Here is a 21,857-nt window from a genome sequence, read left to right on the forward strand (position 1 = left end):
ATATCTCTCCTGTTAATAGCCGTACCGCCGTATCAGCTCTTGCACTGGCCTCTCCGTCTCGTTCCGGGCTTGCACTGGGTTCAACAGTTCAGGACTGACTTCACACACTAGGCTCATTGTGTCGGACTTGATCACAGACCAAGATCAAGACGCCGTTTGTCTCAACTGTACTTGATAATACTCCGCACTGAACCATCGTAATGCTCCGTACAGAACCACACTGCTGAACTGTGCTGTAATCGACCGTGTTCTGAACTCTTGTCGTGAACCTCCTTTCTCAACCGTCTTGACTGCGACACCTCCGCTCTTATATAGGGTCCCTACTGGCCTTCTCGAACAGGACATAACGCCGCTGGACGTCAGATGACTACAACTCTCGTGACGCTCCTGAGCTCTGTTCACGACGGGGATCCTTCCCGAACCGTCCTGTTGACACTCGACTCGGCTGACTGTCGTAGCTCGTCACGGTTGACCGCTCGTCTAGCGCTGGCCTGGGGCGATTTGTGTAGGCTGACTACACACACACCACTACCCCCATCTGTGCCACCACCAGGTTTATAACAATATATTCTCAAAACATATTAACTCTGTCATGGGGGCTTTTTTTTGTCTGCTCTCTCTTCCAAAAGTTAAAATATGGTTTTCAATTTTGTCCAATATAAAATATGGTCCAATCTGTTACATCAGTGATGCCCAAAGTACGGCCCGCGGGCCAGATCCGGCCTGCGACGTGGTTCTATTCAGCCCGCCAAAACAAAATTAAGAAAATCACCCACACCCCTGCCCCCCCAAAAAAGGTTGAAAAATGCAACTTTACCTACGTTAGGGTTCTCTCTTTTTTCTAATGGATTGGTACCACAACATAAAACACTTTAATGTAAAATGTAACAGAAAAAGTGAACGGATCTTTACTTTTTTTGTTTGGAACATGATAATAAGCCAACATATTTGTTTTATAAAGAAAGTGTGGCTGTTTAACAAAAAAAAAAACAGCATATGAACAGCATTATGAAGCAAATATAGTGGTATTGATGGAAATATTTACCAAAAAGAGACCAGAAAAATGAGTCGGTGGTAAGACTTGCTAAAATGTTGCTCACATTTGAAGTAGAGAAATGAACCTATTTTCCGACGCGTGAAAAAAAAATTCAAATATCCCATTAATTAATGTAAGTACTACATCCATGGGTCTCTCATAAAATTAGTTTAAAGTCAATTTCATTTCTGTTTTTATTTTTGTTACTTTTCGGTCATGTGGCCCGCGACACGAGTGTCGGAAATTAAAATGGGCCGCAGGTCGAATTAGGTTGGGCATCACTGTGTTACATGGAACAAATTGACTAGAAAACTATTATAGTGAGAAAGAGAAATTTCTACTAAGTAAATAATCTGTTCAGAGGAATTCTTCCCAAATGTTCAATATAATAGAAAGACTTAACAACACAATAAACAAAAAAAACAAAGAATTAAGACCAATTCATTAGATGAGTTGACATAGCTTCCAAGGGGAGACCACATAAATGTCTTTTATGAATAGGAAAATTGCCAACTGAGACCACAAATGACAAACAAAATAGATTTGTGCACCTTGGGAAGTGAGCCATCCACATATTTGTGTGTTTTGACTGATCATTTTAGTAACATTGTTTGAAAATCCAGAAATTATTGGTCTGAAAATCGCTACCGAACCCTACAAACAAGTAACATGAAAAATATGTTTTTGAATAACACCCACCAAATCTATTGAGTATATGTGAATCACATTAGAAAATAAATTCATTAAATATAAAGATAGTACAATGACATATGTTTTCTACATTGTGAATTTTAAACCAAAATTTAAACAAACATTGAAGCCATGAAGGCAAAATGTTTTAGTCATCTTACCTGTAACATTTGGAGATCAAGAACAGCTAAGTGGTTCAGCATCCTGAGCCCGGCCAGAATTATGCTGACCGTCTGGGGTGCCAACTCCCGTGGAAGGTTGTCCAAGCTACGGCTGGGTGCCCCAGAATGAAGTAACATTCCATAAAGTAAGGACACTATGCCGACAAGTTCTGTCACTTCAAATGTAGAGATGAGCTGGGTTGGATCTTCCGGTCTTTTTTTTTCAAAGACATTAGCATTTCTGGAAATAAGGACAAAATAGAGTTATGATCAAATGCAGACTACACAGCATGCAAATCACACAAAGCAAAGCTACCAATTTCATGTCACATGAAATGATTTTTTAAAAGCCAGTAAAAATACAATAAAATTATGGAAAAGCTGAAACTGTAGTTTGTGCTGTCTGTATGTCACTCTGTTAATCTAAAAATTTAACAAATTTATTAAAAATCTCATTTCACCATCACCAGTTGCAATGGTTAGTTTTGATCTTCTGAAAAAGATCTAAATTGAACAATAATAAGAAAAAAGAGACCAAAACAAAATAGTATTTGAGTGAATGAGTAATTCTTTAAAACAAATTTATTTCATAGAAGAAGCAAAATAAATTAAAATACAATGCTTATATTATGTGTATTAGCTTGGATCAGTCATGCAATTAAATTTGTAATAGATCTAGACTAACAATAATAAATCTGTGCAATTAGAAATATTTTTACCAATTGTTTTTGTTTGGCGCAATAGAAATTTCACGCTTATAGCTTTCTCAATATGCTATGATCCTATCACTTGTGTGGACCAGTTGGAAAGGTGTTGGGAAGAAAGAATGGAGTAGCTGGTTGATCGTTTTTTAAATGTATTTATATAAAAAAAAAAATAATTGACCTGAATTTGAACTCCTGGGCTAAAGCCTTCTCAGGCTGCTCAAGCCAACACAATAACTGCCCTGCTAGTGAAGAGCATATGAACATGGAAGAATGTAAAGTTATCTATTGTTTTCATTTCATGTTTGTCTTCACTAAGCCTCAGACAAAGACCTATAAAGGGGACTAACTCAGCTTATACCACAATTCAGTCAAGTACTATTTCTTTCCCTTGTTCGAGATACCAAATATAATAATTAATCACCAATAGTTAATTGACTAATAGGAATTTTTTTAAAATTAATACTTGTTTTGTCAGGTAAAATAAATAATTGAGCAAATTTCAGCTTGATCCAAAATTGGGTATGGGAGAAATAATGTGTACAATCTTTTTACAAGACAGATAGACAGAGTTGATATAAGCTTTGTAAAAATTGATTAGGCTTTACAATGCTACCAAGAACTGATTAATATAAACGATTGCACAACTAAAGATGATAGAACTGTGCTTAAGAGGCCAGACAATATCATAGCAGAAATGATTCCTATTTCATTTGAATAGAGTGGCTACTTAAGGGGTGTGATTGAGCTGTACTCAACTTCTATGATCAATCATTCTTATGGTCACTTCCCCCATTCATTACTTAGTCTGATGGTCACTCACCTTTTGGACATAAACTTGGTCATGGCTACCAACAGCCCCAAACTGTGCAGCAGAAAGTCAGCAGAATTCTTATCCCCATCAACTGGGCCACGGACAGCGCTGCAGTAGTTTCTGAGTTTGTCCATTACACCCACACTAATAATGTAACTGGATAAAGAAATGAATACAGAGACAAAAACTAATTTGTTAGATGCTTGACTATTATTGTTTAAATTATTTTGTGCACACCTTAAGATGTTTCAAACTGTTTTCATAAACTACACATTTTTGTGTGTACATGTCACAAAATGGAGTAAGCTAATAAGTATCTTTAACAAATGTAAATGTATGAGATGTCGACAGTATTAAAACACTTGGCTAGGCATCCTTAAAAGTGAAAGTAAATAGCACTCATTATTGATTGGCAATTTGAGCAAGAATTGAGTTTCTGAACAAACAGGGCAGGAAGAGATAGCTCCGAGTCATAAGACCAAGAAAGACAACATTCAGGAAATAAAGTAATATTTTATCAGAGTATCTGGTCTGGCTTTCTCCAGGATAGGTTACCCAATCTAATAATTACCAAATAAAAGAGGTGATTGTCTTCAACACATAATCTCCTTTTTATTTTAGTAATACAATCTAAGAAGACAGGCTAAAAGAAATCCAGCTGAATCACAACAGACTCCTCCACTCCCTTCTTTAACACTTTCCACAGATTATATATATTTCTTCATAAGGGCCAAGCCTTAGACATAGTTCATAAGCCCTTAGAACTTAAAAGTCCACTAGTTTAAAGCCTGGTAATGGTTCAGTTTAAAAAAAAAATAATCTAAAAAGAGTTTGTTGCAGCAGGTTGGGGATGTATGGGAATATGTTGCACACCATCCCAATAAAAGGGGAGGAAAGTGAAGAGGGAGACGGAGCTGAAATAAAGAAATGGCATGTAAGGGCAATACATTCCTTGTATATTTGGTGCACTAGCTATTTGTCCACCTGCCATACCATTTATTAAAGTCATTTTAGTTTTCTTCAGATTTATATTTTTCTTGGATATGTGTGGTATGCAATGTAGAAAGGCAATCATAGTCTCTCTCTTTAGAAACAAACAGTTCAACTAAATCAGAAGAAATGTAGTTGGACTCCATTTTACAATATAAACAGCGAAAGAAATATTATATTATCATATTGAAATATTTTTGCATAAGTATGTTATTAATTTGTCCCATATTTGAGTATAGTGTTTGATACATATCAACTTGCTATCTTCAAGACATCATCCAATGTTTAATAAGCAAGGGTCCTGTTGATCATCAAATCACATTAAATTTAAAACCTTTCCATACAAATTTAAAAAAAAATCTAGACCTCATTATGTAAACTGTACTAATATTAGTTGCACACACAAAAAAAAGGTTGACCAACAATACTGAACAAAAAAAAAGGGAAACTGTGATACCTTATGAGGTCATTTCCTCTGTTAGCAAAAGCATCTCCTGTTCCACTCATACGCTCAGAACTAGCCTCGCTGCAGTTACTGGATGGATTGTTCTTGGCAAGGCAGGACAGAACAGTACTCAAAATCTGCATAAGACCGGAGCATACAGGGTCAAAAGGCAAACTGTCTCCACCACTGCTGTCAGAGGTATGGCTGGACACACTGCCACTCACAGCACTGCTGGGACGCCCAAAGTCTTCAGGCAGTAAGGCCTGGGGAATACAGTTGACAAGTTTAGGGTGTGTATTCAACTGGCACAGATTTACTACAATTTTAAAATAGAAAAAGGTTTTAAATCTGTAATAAACAATCCAGATTTTTTCCTTTACAATGAAATCTAATGAAATACTAAGTCCAAATATGTTTCATAATGTCACTTATTTTTAATGAATAACCAACTATCCATTTAATTATTTTATCACATAATGAAACACTTTTAATTACAATTCCACTTTCTAAACAGCTTACATTAAGTCTGTTCATTAGATGGTCCACTAAAAGTCCAAGTTTGTTGCTAAACAACAAATAGTGACAGTTGTCAAAATTGTTCTTGCAGGCAAGTCTATACACATCTGTAGCATGAGCCAAAGATCTGTAGACAAACATGATGAAGGTAAAGTATTAGGGGCACTCTATTTAAAAGGAAAAGATTACAACATATTGAAAAGTAAAAAATCCCTTTCAGAACTTGCAATCTATAGGACAAATGATGTAAAGATCATTCTATGGTTGTTTCTATGGTTAACTAGGGTGTCATGTGGTCATGTGGCCAGCACAATGACCAACCACTTTACTTTCCCCAACTAATGTCAGGTACCTAATAGAATTGGATGGACTCAGAAGTGCCCTAAAAGTCCTGAAATTTAAAGCCCCAGTCTTCTCTGAACTTCAAACTCAGGACACCTCAGTTCAGAAACCAAGCAGTTTACCACTCACCACAGCCCCCCCCCCCCCCCCAAACAACATATTGAAATTATCTGTAAAAATTGGAAATACATTTTAACAAGATTACAAAGAGAGTTTGTGTTACACAAACTCAGAGGCGGCCCCCGTCGAAGTCGGATCCCTGTCGGATCTGCATATTCGCAAATAATATTCAAGAGGTGATTTAATTTTGATGTAAAATGTTTTACACTTTTCGGATGTTCCTTCAGAGTTGAAGATAATTACTTCCTATTCCAAACCTCCCGCAGGACGACGGGGGATGGGAGCGGGCAGGGTTTGAACCCTGGGCCATCCATAAATCTGAACGACAGTCCAGCGCGCAAACCGCACGACCAGGCAGCCATCCGATGGTCAAAAGTAATAATGTTTCAAAGATTCATTTGCCGTAAATTTAAATTTAATAAAAAAATAGTAGATTAGTTTTAGTATATTAAAATATTACAATATTGATCAAAACGTTTGGAAATGAAAATCTACACTTTTTTTTTACACTTTAAGTTTAGAAATTGAAATTCTACATCTTAATCTAGTCTATTTTAGTCTAAACTAGATCTAGAAATTCTAGATCTAGACTCTAAAATAATTTTAATTAGAATATAAATCCAGATCTAGATATACTGTAATAAAAATCTAGATCTAGTTTAAAAAATCTAGATTAGATCTAAATCAAGATATCATTCCTTTTTTAAACGCGAGTCACATAACGAGGCTTAATAAACATTACTATACCGAGTTCTTTTTTCATTTCATTTGAAGAATTAATTCCATATAACGTCAGAGGAAAAAAAAACACTACGTCACACGGCCTAGCTAGACTAAAAATCGCCTTCATTTATAAGAGCCATTTATCGAGTGTTGATAGACTTTGGTGCACCGAGTGCGTTCTTTAAGCATTTCATTTAAAGAATTCATTCCATATGACGTCAAAGGAAAAAAAACACTACGTCACACGGCCTAGCTAGAATAAAAATCGCCTTCATCATTACGAGCCTTTTATCGAGTGTTCATAGACATTGGTGCACCGAGTGCGTTCTTTTAGCATTTCATTTAAAGAATTCATTCCATATGACGTCAAAGGAAACACTACGTCACAAGGCCTAGCTAGACTAAAAATCACCTTTATCAATACGAGCCATTTCTCGAGTGTTCATAGACATTGGTGCACCGAGTGCGTTCTTTTAGCATTTCATTTAAAGAATTCATTCCATGTGACGTCAAAGGAAAAAAAAAACACTACGTCACACGGCTTAGTTAGACTAAAATATGTTTTCATTAATACAAGCAATTTTTTCGAGGGTTAATAGACATTGGTGCACCGAGTGCGTTCTTTTAACATTACATTTAAAGAGTCCATTCATATGACGTCATAGAAAAAAAATTCCATTACCTCACAATAGGCTAGTACCGGTACCATAAAAAAAAAATGTCTTTATTTACACGAGATATTTAACGAGGGTTCATAGACATTGGTGCACTGAGTTCTAATAGATATTATTTAAAAAGGATCAAAGCCGCATTGTTTTTGCGTCTTGTCTGTCAGTCGGTCTGTCCGTTATCTTGATATAAAAAAAACAACTAAAAGTTATTAAAAATTGATTAACCTTTATTTTACGTTTCAAAACATCGCAATAATTTTTAGGTATGAACACAATTGAAAAGTTTATATAATAGATTGTTCCGGATGTTTGTATAAATAGTAAAAGAAAAAGAGAATTTCAGATAAATGTAATACCGTTAATTAAATTTTTTGGATGGTCTCGTATAAAAATTAGATGTACTACAGCCACGTGGAGAGATTTTCATACCTTACTTTGGTGTTTGGATTCTGTTTTCCTTAAAAATCGGAACATAATATTAACGATAATTAGATTTTTTAATGTTTTAGGTAGAAAGTTAAATGTACTGTAAGAGAGTAGTGAGTTAAAATATTTTTCATAAAAATCCGTAAAAACATTATTTCGTAAATGAGAAGATTATTTGTTTATTAATTAGAAGAGGGAGTTCAAACAATTATTTGGCGTTAGTAGATTTTTAAATAAATTCGGAAATTTCTGGCGACGATTTGTAAGAAACAAAATCCGGAACTTTCTTTATCGATTACAAAACTTCTATGTTATGTTTTACAAGAAAATTAAATGTCTAAAAAGTAATTTTCAGTAATCAATTCTAGTAAATTACTTTTTTTAAAAGCCTTATGCGATTTCAAACAATCATTAGGCATAATTCATGTTTTATAAAACAATATCCGGAACATTTTTACACTTAATGAAATATAAGTCAGTATAGAGATTATGATTTAGCATTAATATGCTACTTACATAAAAAACGGAACAACATATTATTGATAATGTGTTTTTGCAACGTTTAAGCATGGAAATTGAATGTAATATAAGTTAGAAGAGCAAACAAACATTTGTTGGCGTTGATTAGTTTTTCACAAAAAAATCCGGAACAATCAATTTTAGATACTTAAAACTATTGAGATGTTATGGGAGGAACATTAAAGGGTAAATCAGATTTTCAATAGCTTTTAGAGTTCTAGTTTTTTAAATCTAATCGTGACGGACAGACTGACCAACAGACAAAACGCACAAAAATAAGCTTCTTTTATTCGGATGGGGGCACTAAACAAAAAATAAATAAAATCTGATTTTTAAAAAAAGTTTAAGGAATTGGTTTAGCACCTGATCATGTTGCGACGTTACGCTACTGCACGAAAATCGCTGCATAAAAAGTCCATTTAAAAAAATATGTGTGATATTTACATACAAAGTGCATTATTAGCCTTTATAAACAAATAGAAATGTTTTCTTTTAATTTTAGCAGCTAGTTGACCAGAAAAAATGTCATTAACTATTATTTGTATTTGTTGTAAACATTTCCTGTACATTTTAAAAATATATTTGACTTAGTGATACTGAAAATACACAAAAATTGTACATCTTTGTTAGCATATTGTAACATTGCCTCCCTTACATTTACGTAATTGTTTTAGAATTGGTGTATTTTTATGAAAAAATCGCTTGCATAATTAATTTTATAAATTAAACGGTTTGCTTTTAGAAAACCAAAAGTAGCCGTTGCACCTAAACTTTTCAAGCCGGATTTAATGATGAAATAATATTTTTCATATCTCTTCTAGTTTTCGAGATCTGAGTGTGACAGACGGACAGACGGACATTTTGCACAAACCTAATAGCGGCTTTTTCCCCTTACGGGGGCCGCTAAAAATACAAATATTGTGGTGAATATTACAAGCAATATCTTTGTTAGCTACAAACTTACTTGGACGGTATTACACACGGAACATTCAAATGTGTTGCATCTATTGTCATCAGAATTCTACTCAAAGAATTGAATCCACCAAGCACTCTAAAACTTGTCTGATCATTTATTCCCTGGCAATCAAAACACAGCTTAATGATATATACAAATAAAAACAAAACACAACAAATTTTACTTTGTCCTATTAGTTCTTTTTATGCTGACAACTCAAGTAAATTTAGTTTGAAATTACTAAGTAATTGATCTTTTATCTAAGTTGACATTTTTCCTATCTGTAAAAAAAACTTCTATGAATGATTATTACTAGACCTTGGGCAAGGTTTACTGTTATATAATAATATTAATATAATAGTAACATTATAGATTCAATATATTATTATCTTCAGTCTATTCACATTAGGTTCAAATGTAACAAAGAAGGAATGTACGAAAAAAATACACTGACCTTTTTCTCCATTATTCTACCAGTTTCCCCCAAAGCTCTGTCCAGAGCTGCAACTTTATTATGTGGCCAGGGACCAGTGTCCTGGGACTGGATGTATTTGTTCATATCCTTGATAATTTTATGAAGTCTATTAATGGGAAAGAAATTGAGAAGAAACAAATAATTACAAATACTTCTGCATTAGATTTAAATATTTTCATAATAATAATTAGCCATCGTTCCTAATGCTATACTAGGCTATGTAAAAACAAACTCACTTTGCTTTATGCTCAGACTCTGCAGACTGTAACTTGTTTGCTAAAAAACTTTCATATTCTAAGCCCCTAGAAAAAAAAAAATCCATGTATAAAATATTACATTGACTAACTAGAAGCCTTTTGGAAGATATATAAGTATGACATTCCAGAACAAAAAACTTCTAAGAACAAAAATTATTAGAGAAAGAAAATCAGAATTCAAACACAAGCCAAGACATAGACGAATGAAGACTTGGTTCTTTTACTATAGCCCACACAAAATTATAAGCCTAAAAATTGTATGCTTGAAACTTGCCTATCTGCAGGGTAAATGACTAAATTCAGAAAATTGTTCTAAGGGATATAATCAAATAAATGTTAAGTTTATATTAAACTTACCTGGTGATCATTCTTTGTCTTAGTTTCTTACAACGCTTCTTCAAAGATTTTTGTCTTTCTTTTTCAGTGACTATCTTGGGATGGTTGCTATTATCTGGAGCATCCACTATGTGTTTCAGGTTGAAGGTTTCCTACAGAACAAGAAATTGACATAAATTATAAGGCTCTGATGTTTGTATCATTTCATTATAAATCATCTTCGTGACTTTCATTACTAGGAAGAGAGTAAAGTAAAGTAAAGTTCCCCTTTCAGACCTTGTGGTCTATAGGGCAGATGATGTAAAGGTCAACTGGTTCTGTGGCCTACGGTTAACAAGGGTGTCATGAAGCCAGCACAACGACCAGCCGCTTTTACTTTTCCCCAACTAATGTCAGGTACCCACTAGAGTTGGGTGGATGCCCAAGGATCCTGAAATAAAAATCCCAGTCTTCACCAGGATTCGAACCCGGGACCCACGGTTCAGAAGCCAAGCACTTTACCGCTCAGCCACCGCACCTCCACTAGGAAGAGAAGGAGAGTTTAAAGATATGTTTGGTAATTACAAGTGAAAGACAACTATAAAGTTTGATTCGCAATGTATTTTAAATTAAGGAAAGATCCAAGGTAATGAAAAAAAAAATTGGCCAGCATGTCTCTACAATTTTTTTTTCATTGATGAGTGCCTTTATCCCTCATAGCTAATTTTTAACCCCTTTTTGTTCCAACTATAAAGTTGACACAAGAAATTTAGATGACATTTCATAGACAACTTTAGTGCCCCACTGAGACAAAGTTCAAAGGGCAGGCTACACAAAGCTACATCCAATGAAAAGAACATTAACTAATCACCTTTACAAGCTCATGTCTAAGAGCAAGCTGGATCTGGATGAAATAAATAGCCCCAGTATAAATGTATAAAATGTCTTTTTTTTTCACATAGAATAAGCCCCTGATCCCAATTAGTGTTTGAATTTATTGAATTGTAGTATTTCTCATAATAAACTTGAATTTTCCAACAGTCTCAAGTAAAAACAATGAATTCAGTAAGTATACAGAAGGTTAAGTTTTTCTTACTATTTCTTGTTTGGTCATCTCTTTTCCAGAATTGTTGTCTTTCAAGGCTTGTTGGTGTTTTTTCCCATGAAGATGACTTAGTAGATAAACTTCTGAAGGGATCTAAACACAAATTAAAACAAAAAATATAACGTTTAAAAATAGCACTGAGGTAATTTTTTTTTCTAAAACCATGTTTGGCAAGAATGCAAGCTCTATTTTGTTTTCTAAAAATAAAGACAACAAACAAAAAAAAAACATTACAAATGTTGTTACTAACTATTGCAAACAAAAAATCCTAACTACTTTCCCGATACATGCATACATTGAGTCTAGTTGTAATAAATCAAATTTACCAAGACATTACAAATGGAGCAGAGTTTATTTTTGTCATAAGGAGTGAGTTGGGGAGCATCATTGTGATCTTCAGTTGAGTGTTTCATAATGCTCATTTCAAAGGCACGGCCACGAATCTGTTGCAAGTGTTCTTCATGACGCTGGGTTGTCTCATCTTGCTGTTGAAAATGAATTAGCTCATAAAATTGCAGGCAACAAAAGATTTTTTACAATTCTGTCAACAAAATTAGGATAGCAATCATGACACGCTTTTTGTAGGCTTTCATGACTCTAATGAATACATTCTGCACAATAGTCTGAGCAAGTTATGTGCTTACAATGGTTATTAGGAGCATGTACTTTGAGTGGTGGCACAAATGCAGCCATTTTACAGCTTTAATCACTATTATTAGAAATCTTGTAGAAATACAAATATGGAATAAATTAGAAAAATTTAACAAATAAAACTCAATTTAAATATTTTATATGTGATGCTAAGCCTTTCTTTCTTTTTTTTTTTGGGCTAAGAAAAAATATGAGCCATGTTAATAAGCTGTTTTCTTATAAAAACTTATTAGAGAATATATACTAAGTCATTTAATGATTATTTCAATGTAAAATAAATGGGATGTTAACTGAAAGTCTCGAGCAAAGTTTACTTTTTTAGTGCTCAACAAAGAAATAAACTCAATTTACCTTTTGCTGAATTTTCTTCTGTAACACTTGTTTATGAGCTTCTTGCATAGCATTCAATGCAGCTATCCTTTCTTCTCTCTCTCTAAATGAAAAGATGAAAATGGAATAGTCAGCATAATTCACTATAACACTTTTGTTGGGTATATAAAATGTGAATGAATTTATGAAGATTATCAACAATTTGTCTTTACTCTGATTCTTATAACATTTAAACAAGTAAAAAAAAACAAAACAAAAAAACTCTATGTAGAAAAAAAAAACTTGCATTTTGAATTATCATATCACTGTAAAATAGAACTATTAGATTTCAGTGATAAAAATGTCAAGATTATTTAAATATGTGAAAATGAAGGGAAACAATCCAAATGTTGACCTACTTTCCTCTAGCTCTAGCAGCTTCAAGCCTCTCTTTTTCCTTTTCTAATTGCTGCTGTTCTATTCTTGCATCACGAAGCTTACGCTTTTCTTGCATTTCTTGGAGACGAGCTTTTCTATCTGCCTCTAAAGCTTTGCGCCTCTCCTCCACAGCAGCTTCTTTGGCTTGTTTTTCTTCTAACTTTCTCATTCGCTCTTCCTGGGGACCAAAAATAGTTTACCTTGTTCAAATGTAACAAAAAAGCAATATCCCTAAGCATCAACATATATTTTGCCTCATGAAAAAAAGTTAAAAGGCAAAGAAAACTTAATATGTACAAAGTTTCAATGGGCAAACAAAATGCAATGGTGAAATAAATTGAATGTAAATTTAGTTAGCCTCTAGTGTGTATTTCTAAAGACACTAACTCTTTACCAATACAAAATCATAGAACTACAAAAGAAAATCTCTGTTCCTTCATAACTTTAAAAGCAGTACTAAATAAGTGCTTAACAATAAAAACATGTATTTGACTTGATGGGCTACAGAACAATACACACATTAGAAAGACTAGTTTCTAGTGTAGAATTAACAAACAGAAATTATCCATTCAATTTTCAAGTTACTTAAAATGCTTTACTTATATATACAAAATGTAGAACCATATCATGAACTTTGTTCAATTTGATATCTTTAAGTATTGCCAAGACCTGACCTAATTTGAAGTCCCATTACTCTAAATCAAGCTACTTAACTTTCTCCAACAAAAAGGTCATACAAATCTTATAAGAAGCAAAAAGAAAAACTTTCTGCTTTTCAGTGAGTTATTATCAAATTATTAACAGACAAGAATATTTTTTAATATTTAATAAATAAAAGAATGAGAGTTTGACTTTTAAGTATCACTATAACAACTTTGAAGGGAGAGTGTATTTTAAACGAAACAAGTTTTTAAATTTTTACATCTTTTTTTTTTTTTGTTCATAACCATAAGCTGTTTATTCATGCTTCTAACGAAAAAAACAAAAAAACTTTTAATTGCAATGTGAGGTAAACAATAAAATCCCAACAAATTACATTACATAAAGTGGCAAACACACCAAGAGGCTTTATCATGCATACCATCAAGTCATGGAGCCGAGCCTCAGATTCTTGGTGCTTCGACATGATGTAATGTCGCTTGTTCTGTGCCTCAAGAGTGTTGATAAAAGCAATCTCATTGGCCTGGCCACAAAAAAAAAAAAAAAGTACAAAAAGCCTTCACTTTACACATTGCTCAAAGCAAAGGTAAAAACAAAATGTAAGCATAGGTGTGACAGTAATAGCTACAGCACATTAAGTGGAATAATAGAAAACAATATTAAAAAAAAAAAAGCATGCACTAATTAATTCTTAGTGTTAAATATTTCTCTTCATGTGTTGAGAATATATAATTCTTTTCTTCTTAAATACATATATACTCAAGCAGCCAACAAAATTAACACTAGAAGAATTATTGCTTTTTTCACCAAACATAAGTGAATATAAATGATTAGGTACTGTTACAACATTCATACCTATTACAGACATAAAATTTGAGATGAAGCTTTTCACTGCCAAGTTTAGGAAATCATTAAAAAGAGAAAATAGGTAGAGATCTAAGATACATATTTTTTTTTGTCAAGTTTTTTTTTATCCATACAAATAAATTTATTTTCAACTCATTAAAAATATAAAGAAAAGTTTGTACACACTATTGGACATGGTATATTGCAATTTTTGAATTTTGCAAAGGCTTTAAGCAATGTCAATGTTTGCATCAGAACCTTCAATTCCCAGGATATGCTCGAGGGTCCTAATAGCGAAATGTTTTGGGAAGCCATGCAGTTACAACTAAATATGAAGCAATTATCTATTAGTTTACCTTAGCCTCTTCTTCATGTGCCTTGCGTGCCTTTAGCTTCAACTGCAATTGCCTTTTTTCTTCAGCTCTTTGAAGCTTGTGCTCTAATAATGTCTTACTCTGCCTCATCAGCTCCTCCTTGTAAGCTCTCACCTCCTCCACCTGAGAGACAATGATATTCAACATTACATTGTGCAGAAAATGTACAGTAACAAAGTAAACAAAATGGAGATGGAAGGAAACTTTAAGAACAAAATATCAACAACGAGGTGAGCACATTGTAACCTTTCATATGGCAACGGTGACCCATTAAATTTGATAACATTTAAGTATCAGTTTAAAAAAAAATTTGTGTAATGCCTAACCTCAACCAAAATAAAAGCTATATTTTCCTTTTCGTGTTTGATTTTTATAAAATAAAATTTATTTTTTGCTCATTTTATTTTTGCCACAAATTCAAGATATATGTTTTAATTTTTTTAACGGTATTTTCACACATTTAACCCACAGGTTATTCAAGTTTTTTTTACGGATAGGCAGCTGTGGGGTAACGGGATTTACAAAATTTATTTTACTCATCAACATAGCATAAGGGAAACTATGGACATACCAGTGGGTCTTTATAACTCCTATAGTTAGCTGTGTGGTTGCAAAACGCACATTGGAAAGCTTTATGAACATCTTATTATAAACCTCAAGGATACAAATAGTACTAATTTTTAATATATCATTAATCAATAGTGACAAGTAAGTAAGCAACTACACTAATATGCAGATACTGGTAATGTCAAAACTTATAGAATACAATGCATGCAATACATCCGCAATCAACCGCAAGTCTCACTAATATCACTATCCTTGCTATAGTTAAAACTTGTATCATATTCAGTGTCTTCTTCCAATAGTTTAACATGTTGGTCACTTCTTTCTTCTTCTTCTAGCCAGCTTTATTGCTGCTGAGCTGTGAGCTCTTTTGCAGACTGTGCCAAGGAAAAAAAGTGTGCTGTTTTCTTCAGTTGTTCAGCACTGCCGTACAGGGTGTTGGTTATGTTGGGCTGTAGTGGAAGTAGGGTCTGCCTAAGGTGGATTAGGGAGGGGCATTCAAAGAGGATATGGTTTACGGTTTCAGAGGGGTGGGTGCAGTGTCTGCAAAGGGGTAGTTGTGTGGAGTTTATTTTGTTCAGGTGGTAATTTAATAGTGGTGTGTGTCCTGTTCTTAGTTGGAAGATTGTAGATTGTTCTTTGCGGGGGAGGAAGTTAATACTGTCCAGTTTGTTAGGCGTAGTCATTTCTCTGTACATGGCTCTGCCTGTGTTTCCTGATGCCCATTGGTTGAGCCACTCCTCTTTGTGATTGTTGACTAACATTGACCTTAGGGTGAGGTAGTTAACAGGTCTATCTGGTTGTTCCATAGTTGAACCTGCCTTTGATAGCTTATCTGCCTTTTCATTTCCCATGATGCCAATGTGTCCAGGGATCCACTGTAGTGTAATATTGATATTTAATTTTGATATGTTGGTCACAAATTGACTCTTCACATGCAGGGTAAAAAAGAGTGTGGGTTGTATGATTTTGTTTTTATTTATTTTGTAATTAGTGCTGTGTATACACGTATGTGAGGAATAAGGGTGAAAATACAGTCATTTTTATTCCAATTATAGAATGTTATTTATTTATTTATGTAACTTTTATTTTTTGAAAGTATTATGTTGAGATAGAATAAGAGAAAACTGAAATGATGTCTGATGGATGAGAGCTAAAAGATAAAAAGTTTTAATAATTATCAAGAGCTGAAAGTGACATACTTTGATACAAGTCCTATGTTCACATGGAACCCAAAGGAAAGCCTACAATGAAAATGATAAAAAATGAATTCAACTTATTGGTATTTAAACCTTCATTCACCTTTTTAGATAAATCACGTAAACGTTCAGCCTTCTCTTGCATAAGCTTTCCTCTGAGCTCTTGTGCTTTTGCTTGCTTCTCTTCATGTCTGCGTCTAGACTCAGTGGGTGACCTGAAGTCAACAAATTGTCAGGAATTCTTTTATAAGAAAGTCTCAATTAAAAAGATCATCTCTTATAAACATCTTCATAATAAAACTAAATAGTAAAACCTTTTCCTAGATGGAGATGATAACTTCTCATGCATGTGAACACCATGACCTGGCATTCTGGCCTCCTCAGCTTCCACCAAATCACCCCAAGAGAGCATACTGCCTTGTTTCATTTCAGCTGTTAAATAACATAAAAATCTTATCAAAATATCCAATTGGATTTTTAAACAGATAAACAAATAACAAGGATTAACAGATAAATATATCATGACAGACACTTCACTGGACTTGTACCTTCATGAACAGCCACTAAAGAATCCCAGTCTGTGATAGTTGAGTTGGTAGATTCTAAAGAGCTGTTGGTATTCTACAGAAGAAAAATTTGTTTTTGTTGTTAATCCCTGGAGACTTATTTTATTCAAAACTTTTATGAAAGAATTTATAACTCTAACAGAACTTGAAAACTTTAATTAGTTGAAATTTAGGTTAGTTTCTGATGGTCCATAAAATATTGCTTCAATATCTAATAATAAAACATACTACATACACAATTCAACATTTTAATGAGACTGAGATGATCTACATAAACAATTCAAAATTTTATTGAGACTCTAAGAAGACGAATTGAAGTAAAATGTTTATACTTACTCCTAGATCAATGGCCTCCTCCAAGTCAACATCAACCTGAGAGCTCTGTTCTCTAGCTAACTCCTTCAACCAGTTTTCTTCCTCTTGAACAGCATAAGCTAAAGCAGATTCTTGAGCTTTTTCCAACTCACGGCTAAGTTGTAGTTCCTCATCCAAAACCAGATCTATATCCTGTGGAAACACATTAGAAATTGTGGAAGCACTTAGAACTAACTTCTCAAAGTAAAGGCAACTGTACAAAAAAAAAATCTATACTTATATTTATGCAGAAAATTTTTTATAATTATCATTTCAAACTTAATTGTATACTTTGATCTGGTAATAACAAATAATGAGCTTACAGTGTCTAAATCCAATTCTAAGGATTCCTTAAGAACTTTATCCACTGAAATAACTTGAGAAATATCTAATGACTTTGCAGGAGCTGTAGAACTACTGTTAGTAGCAGTGGATGAGGAATCAGATGGAGAATTAGCACTGGATGATATGCTATTAACACTTTCTCCAAGACATTCTGGAATATTTTCTTTTTCACTATCTTTGCTACATGCCCTCTCACGCTGTTGGGGTTCTGTAGCAGGAAGGTGCCTTTCGGAAATGGCTCGTAAAGTCTTAGCTTGAGCTTTACTGGTCTCTTGGTTGACAATGTTGTTGCCTTGGTCTGGTACACTCATGGAACGCATCAGGTTACGCCGGGCACTTTTTACATTCTGAGCCAAACTTTCAGTAGATTTTTGTAAAGGGGATTGCCTGGCCCGCAGCCTTCCTCTCTGGACTGTTTCCCATCCACCTTCATCGGAAGATTCTTTAAAAAAAAAATATTTTTTTTTAAATTATCAAAATTTTTATTTTTTATGAATAAACTTTAAAAAATTAAAGAGCAGCATTTTAAAATTAATGACAAAAAAAATAAAACTGCTACACAAATAAATACAAAATAAAATATTAGTTATTCTGTCACAAAAATAATAATTTAACCTTCAGTTGGACTTGTTTCCTTAAGTTTTGTGTCAGATTGCTCTATAAGTGTAGTCTCAGATGATTCAGCCATAGCAATCTCAGATGATTCAATCAATACAGTCTCAGCTTGTTTAGCAGCCAGTGATGACATATTATTCACAGTATCAACTTCACACACACTTACATTAGAGAATGTTATTGCTCTAACTCCTTTCACTTTATCAGCCCAACTGTTGCCAGACTTTTCACTGTGCAGAATGGGTCTAGTTGTGAATAATAAAAATAATGTAGCTAAAATTAGTTTATCAGCATGTACATTTTTGAGTTTGAGTTTTTTGGCACATCGGCACACTTTAGGCCATGTCGTGCTGTACATTTTAAAAACATATTGAAAGTATCGGGTATATGGTCTAATTGAAACTTAAATTCTATACTTACGCTGGAGGCACAGGTGGTGCTGGTGATGATGGGGCATGTTTATTGGGTGACATTTTCCTAACTTCCCAAGCAACTGCAGAAGGTCGATCTCCCTCTTTAGCAGAATCTTCATATGCTTTCATCATAAGCAGAGTTTCAATAAGTGCTTTGAAATCTTTAGTGCTTCTTTCTAGCATCATGATTACCTCCTACAGTTAATAGTGATTGTATTAATTAATTATAGGTATTTAAAATAAGTATATAACTGCCTGTACAAAGGTATTTTGAAAAGATGTGTTGTCACTTAGTGATAAAGCAAATAGCAAATGATAGAACGGTCTCCAATACAAATACTGGTGAAGGCTAGGATTTTTTATTCAAGATATATTAAGGTTGGGGGTCATTTTACTGGCTATAAGACATCATTTACAACTGGATACAAAAGCATTTTACTCTACAATAATACATAGGGCATCTAAATCTTACACTTAAAGGCTTTTAAGTTATATTGTATTTTATATCCAAATCTTAAAATGAAATCAAAGCAATTCATTATATAAGAGTAACTATTTCAATAAGTTATGAAAATCAGTTGAAAATAAAAATTTTGTTCTTCAAAGTTTTATTAACATTAACAGCTTTAATTAAAAAGTTTACCAAAAAAAAAAAGAAAACAAATAATCTATCATGTTGTAAAAATGAATCTCTCACCTTACATTCAACAATGCTCTCATCTTGTTCACAAGTCTGGTAAATAGAATCAACTGCTCTTTGGAAGTTATCAAACATATATTTCCAGTATCTGGCTCTGAGATCATTCTTCTTAGAGCCAGTCTCAGACCTTGGAGACTTGGTCATGTCAGACAAAGATCTGTGCCTAAACCTGCTGCCAGGTGGCGGAGTGCGGCGAGGCTGTGTGCGAGAAGAGGAACTAGTTCTTTTCTGCTGGTATGATGAGCTTGTATTCACTGACATTGAAAAGAGAATTGATTTAATTAAAACCTTTTTTTTACAGCAAAATGCAAAACTTCAAATACAATAAAAAATTGGGCTCAACAAAATTAAAGCTGAGTAATGTTCACAATTAAAATCTTAACAACTTAGAGGATAAATAGTAATAAATTTGATATACATATATATAACAATCATTTATTAAATTTTCAATGCATTTTTTAATACTGTTGTAACATGTGGATATGTATATATAAATTATATATATTCATTACAATAGTATGAAAAAATTGCATTAAAAATAAATATAAATAATTGCCATATATATATAAAATAAAACTTATTACTATTAATCCATTAAGTTTTTATGAATTTTCTACTTCAAATCTAACAGTTAGTTGAATAAATTTTCATACATTTTTCATAACATAGCTAGTTACCTGCTACATTTAGCTGCTCCAACTGGGGATTTTCACTAACTGGTACATTGTACTGTACAAGATTCCTTGCAGTTCGACCTTCTTCTTGTACTATGTTGCGTACATTATCATAGCTCCCTTTGTGGTTTTGTTGATTTTGCTATAAAAAGTGGAAACAATGTTTTGTAAGACTATGGTATTTTACCTATTCGCATAACTGACTACTAGATCTAGAAGAAACTAGATCTATCTCTATCAATGTAGAGGGTATTGTGTGATACGACCCGATGCAGTAACTCTACCTTGACATCACTAGATCAAATCACCATTATATATTGGAAACAGAACACCTCAAAAGTATTTTATCACTTTGTATTTATTTTGATGGCTATTTTCAGTAAGCTCTATCCTGACATCACTAGAGTAAATTACCATTATATGGAAACAGAACAAAAATATTTCATCCTATGTATTTATTTTGATGGTTTTGGCGGAACTACTAAATGGTATTACACAGACATTTACCCCACAAAATTGGCTTTATCTTTGTCTATAAAAAGATCAAAGTTGACGGGCGTGATTGACTAGCAGATGTGAGCTTAGTGCAATTTTGAAGCCCCTTGAAATAGATGCATCAGTTAGATCTGATTATAAATATGGGGAAAAAATGTTTAATTGCCATTGCTATCTAAATGGGTGGAGGTGTTCTGTAAAAGAAATATTTTTCCATTTTATAATTTAACAAACACTATATCAGTTGTAGGCCTATAAATACAAATATAAATATATTTAAAAATGTACATTGCTATTGTGTATCAATCTTTTTTTCTAATCTGTTATAATAAAATAGTAGCAATCTTTTGTATATAAATACATCAAATTTAATGTGTATATTAGAATGGGGGACAAGAGGATTATACCACTAAATATAGATAACCTATATAATGTAAGGAACAGATAACATATAATATATGGTTACAAAGTGTTCTGAAATATTTTCTCCAAGACTATTGGAAATTTGTTGTGATTACAAGGACTCTTTGAAGAGAACAGCCACAACACACAGAGAAGTTTATAGCATGACTACACACAGACATCTTGATCCTAGTTCTCTAGTCATTGAATAGCACTAAAACAGTCTAACAAAGGAAGTAACAAACAACATTTATGAGTTTTTCTACTGTTTGGTTCTGGCCTCAATGAACAGAGATGTTGTTCACTTTGCAAAGACAATTGTAACTTCCATGCTAAGATTTTACACTTTTTGCTGAGAAAGTTCTTTTAAATAGACTAGACTAGACTTACATACTTTCAATATCAGACACAATCATTTTGATTATCAGACATTCAGATCATATTATTGAATATTTTATTGAGAAAAAATATAATATATATATGTACAAAAACAATGTATGAATGTAGTATCATTATGATCACTGTGATGTGCAATTGAATACCTTAACTTTAACATTTACCTGCCCATAGTAAGCTGATTTCGGTCGTTGGTACTGAGATGTTCTCTGTGATTTCCAGTTGTTACTTTCGTTGCCATAACCAAAACCCTTCTCACGGTCCTGACGTGACTTCGTACTCCAGGCTGAGCCTCTTTTCTTCTTGGAATCACTCATTATTTTTGTGTAATGATAGCGACTAGTGCACAAATAGGTGCGACTCTTAAGAGTGTTAAATTAAATGTTTTAAGCATGATTTAACAAACCTTCAAAGAAAACATGACTACATTTAAAAGTATATATCTAAATCTACTACTAGATCAAATTCTCTAGATCTATTTTACGGTACGGCACGAGAACAATCTATTAAATCTATATGTTGATGATAGTGATACTAAGATATTTATTTACTTCGTATCTACAGTCTGTTTATAGGACAGCACAAAATAATA

General features: G+C 33.3%; 1 protein-coding gene across 3 annotated transcripts in view; it reads right to left on the minus strand.

The window, feature by feature from the left end:
• Positions 1-21,822, minus strand: part of LOC106060116 (S phase cyclin A-associated protein in the endoplasmic reticulum-like) — a 30,954-nt gene extending 9,132 nt beyond the window's left edge. Inside the window, exons 1-24 of one of the 3 annotated variants that reach the window (XM_056008885.1) lie at positions 21,418-21,822; positions 19,976-20,114; positions 19,296-19,552; positions 18,606-18,793; positions 18,186-18,430; positions 17,549-18,012; positions 17,208-17,378; positions 16,854-16,926; positions 16,620-16,737; positions 16,409-16,520; positions 14,525-14,665; positions 13,744-13,845; positions 12,644-12,840; positions 12,267-12,348; positions 11,591-11,749; positions 11,256-11,357; positions 10,202-10,332; positions 9,824-9,889; positions 9,567-9,693; positions 9,122-9,234; positions 5,360-5,483; positions 4,853-5,103; positions 3,415-3,561; positions 1,888-2,128 (exon numbers count right to left, since the gene is read on the minus strand). In XM_056008885.1, the coding sequence (XP_055864860.1) occupies positions 1,888-2,128; positions 3,415-3,561; positions 4,853-5,103; positions 5,360-5,483; positions 9,122-9,234; positions 9,567-9,693; positions 9,824-9,889; positions 10,202-10,332; positions 11,256-11,357; positions 11,591-11,749; positions 12,267-12,348; positions 12,644-12,840; positions 13,744-13,845; positions 14,525-14,665; positions 16,409-16,520; positions 16,620-16,737; positions 16,854-16,926; positions 17,208-17,378; positions 17,549-18,012; positions 18,186-18,430; positions 18,606-18,793; positions 19,296-19,552; positions 19,976-20,114; positions 21,418-21,582 (3,915 nt within the window). In that variant the 5' untranslated portion in view covers positions 21,583-21,822. The remainder of the gene's footprint in view (positions 1-1,887; positions 2,129-3,414; positions 3,562-4,852; positions 5,104-5,359; positions 5,484-9,121; positions 9,235-9,566; positions 9,694-9,823; positions 9,890-10,201; positions 10,333-11,255; positions 11,358-11,590; positions 11,750-12,266; positions 12,349-12,643; positions 12,841-13,743; positions 13,846-14,524; positions 14,666-16,408; positions 16,521-16,619; positions 16,738-16,853; positions 16,927-17,207; positions 17,379-17,548; positions 18,013-18,185; positions 18,431-18,605; positions 18,794-19,295; positions 19,553-19,975; positions 20,115-21,417) is intronic. The other 2 variants (XM_013217903.2, XM_056008900.1) reach the window with 2 other exon arrangements.
• Between the last annotated feature and the right edge of the window lie 35 nt (positions 21,823-21,857).

Source organism: Biomphalaria glabrata, chromosome 1 (assembly GCF_947242115.1).
Source record: "Biomphalaria glabrata chromosome 1, xgBioGlab47.1, whole genome shotgun sequence".
Lineage (NCBI taxonomy): Eukaryota > Metazoa > Mollusca > Gastropoda > Planorbidae > Biomphalaria > Biomphalaria glabrata.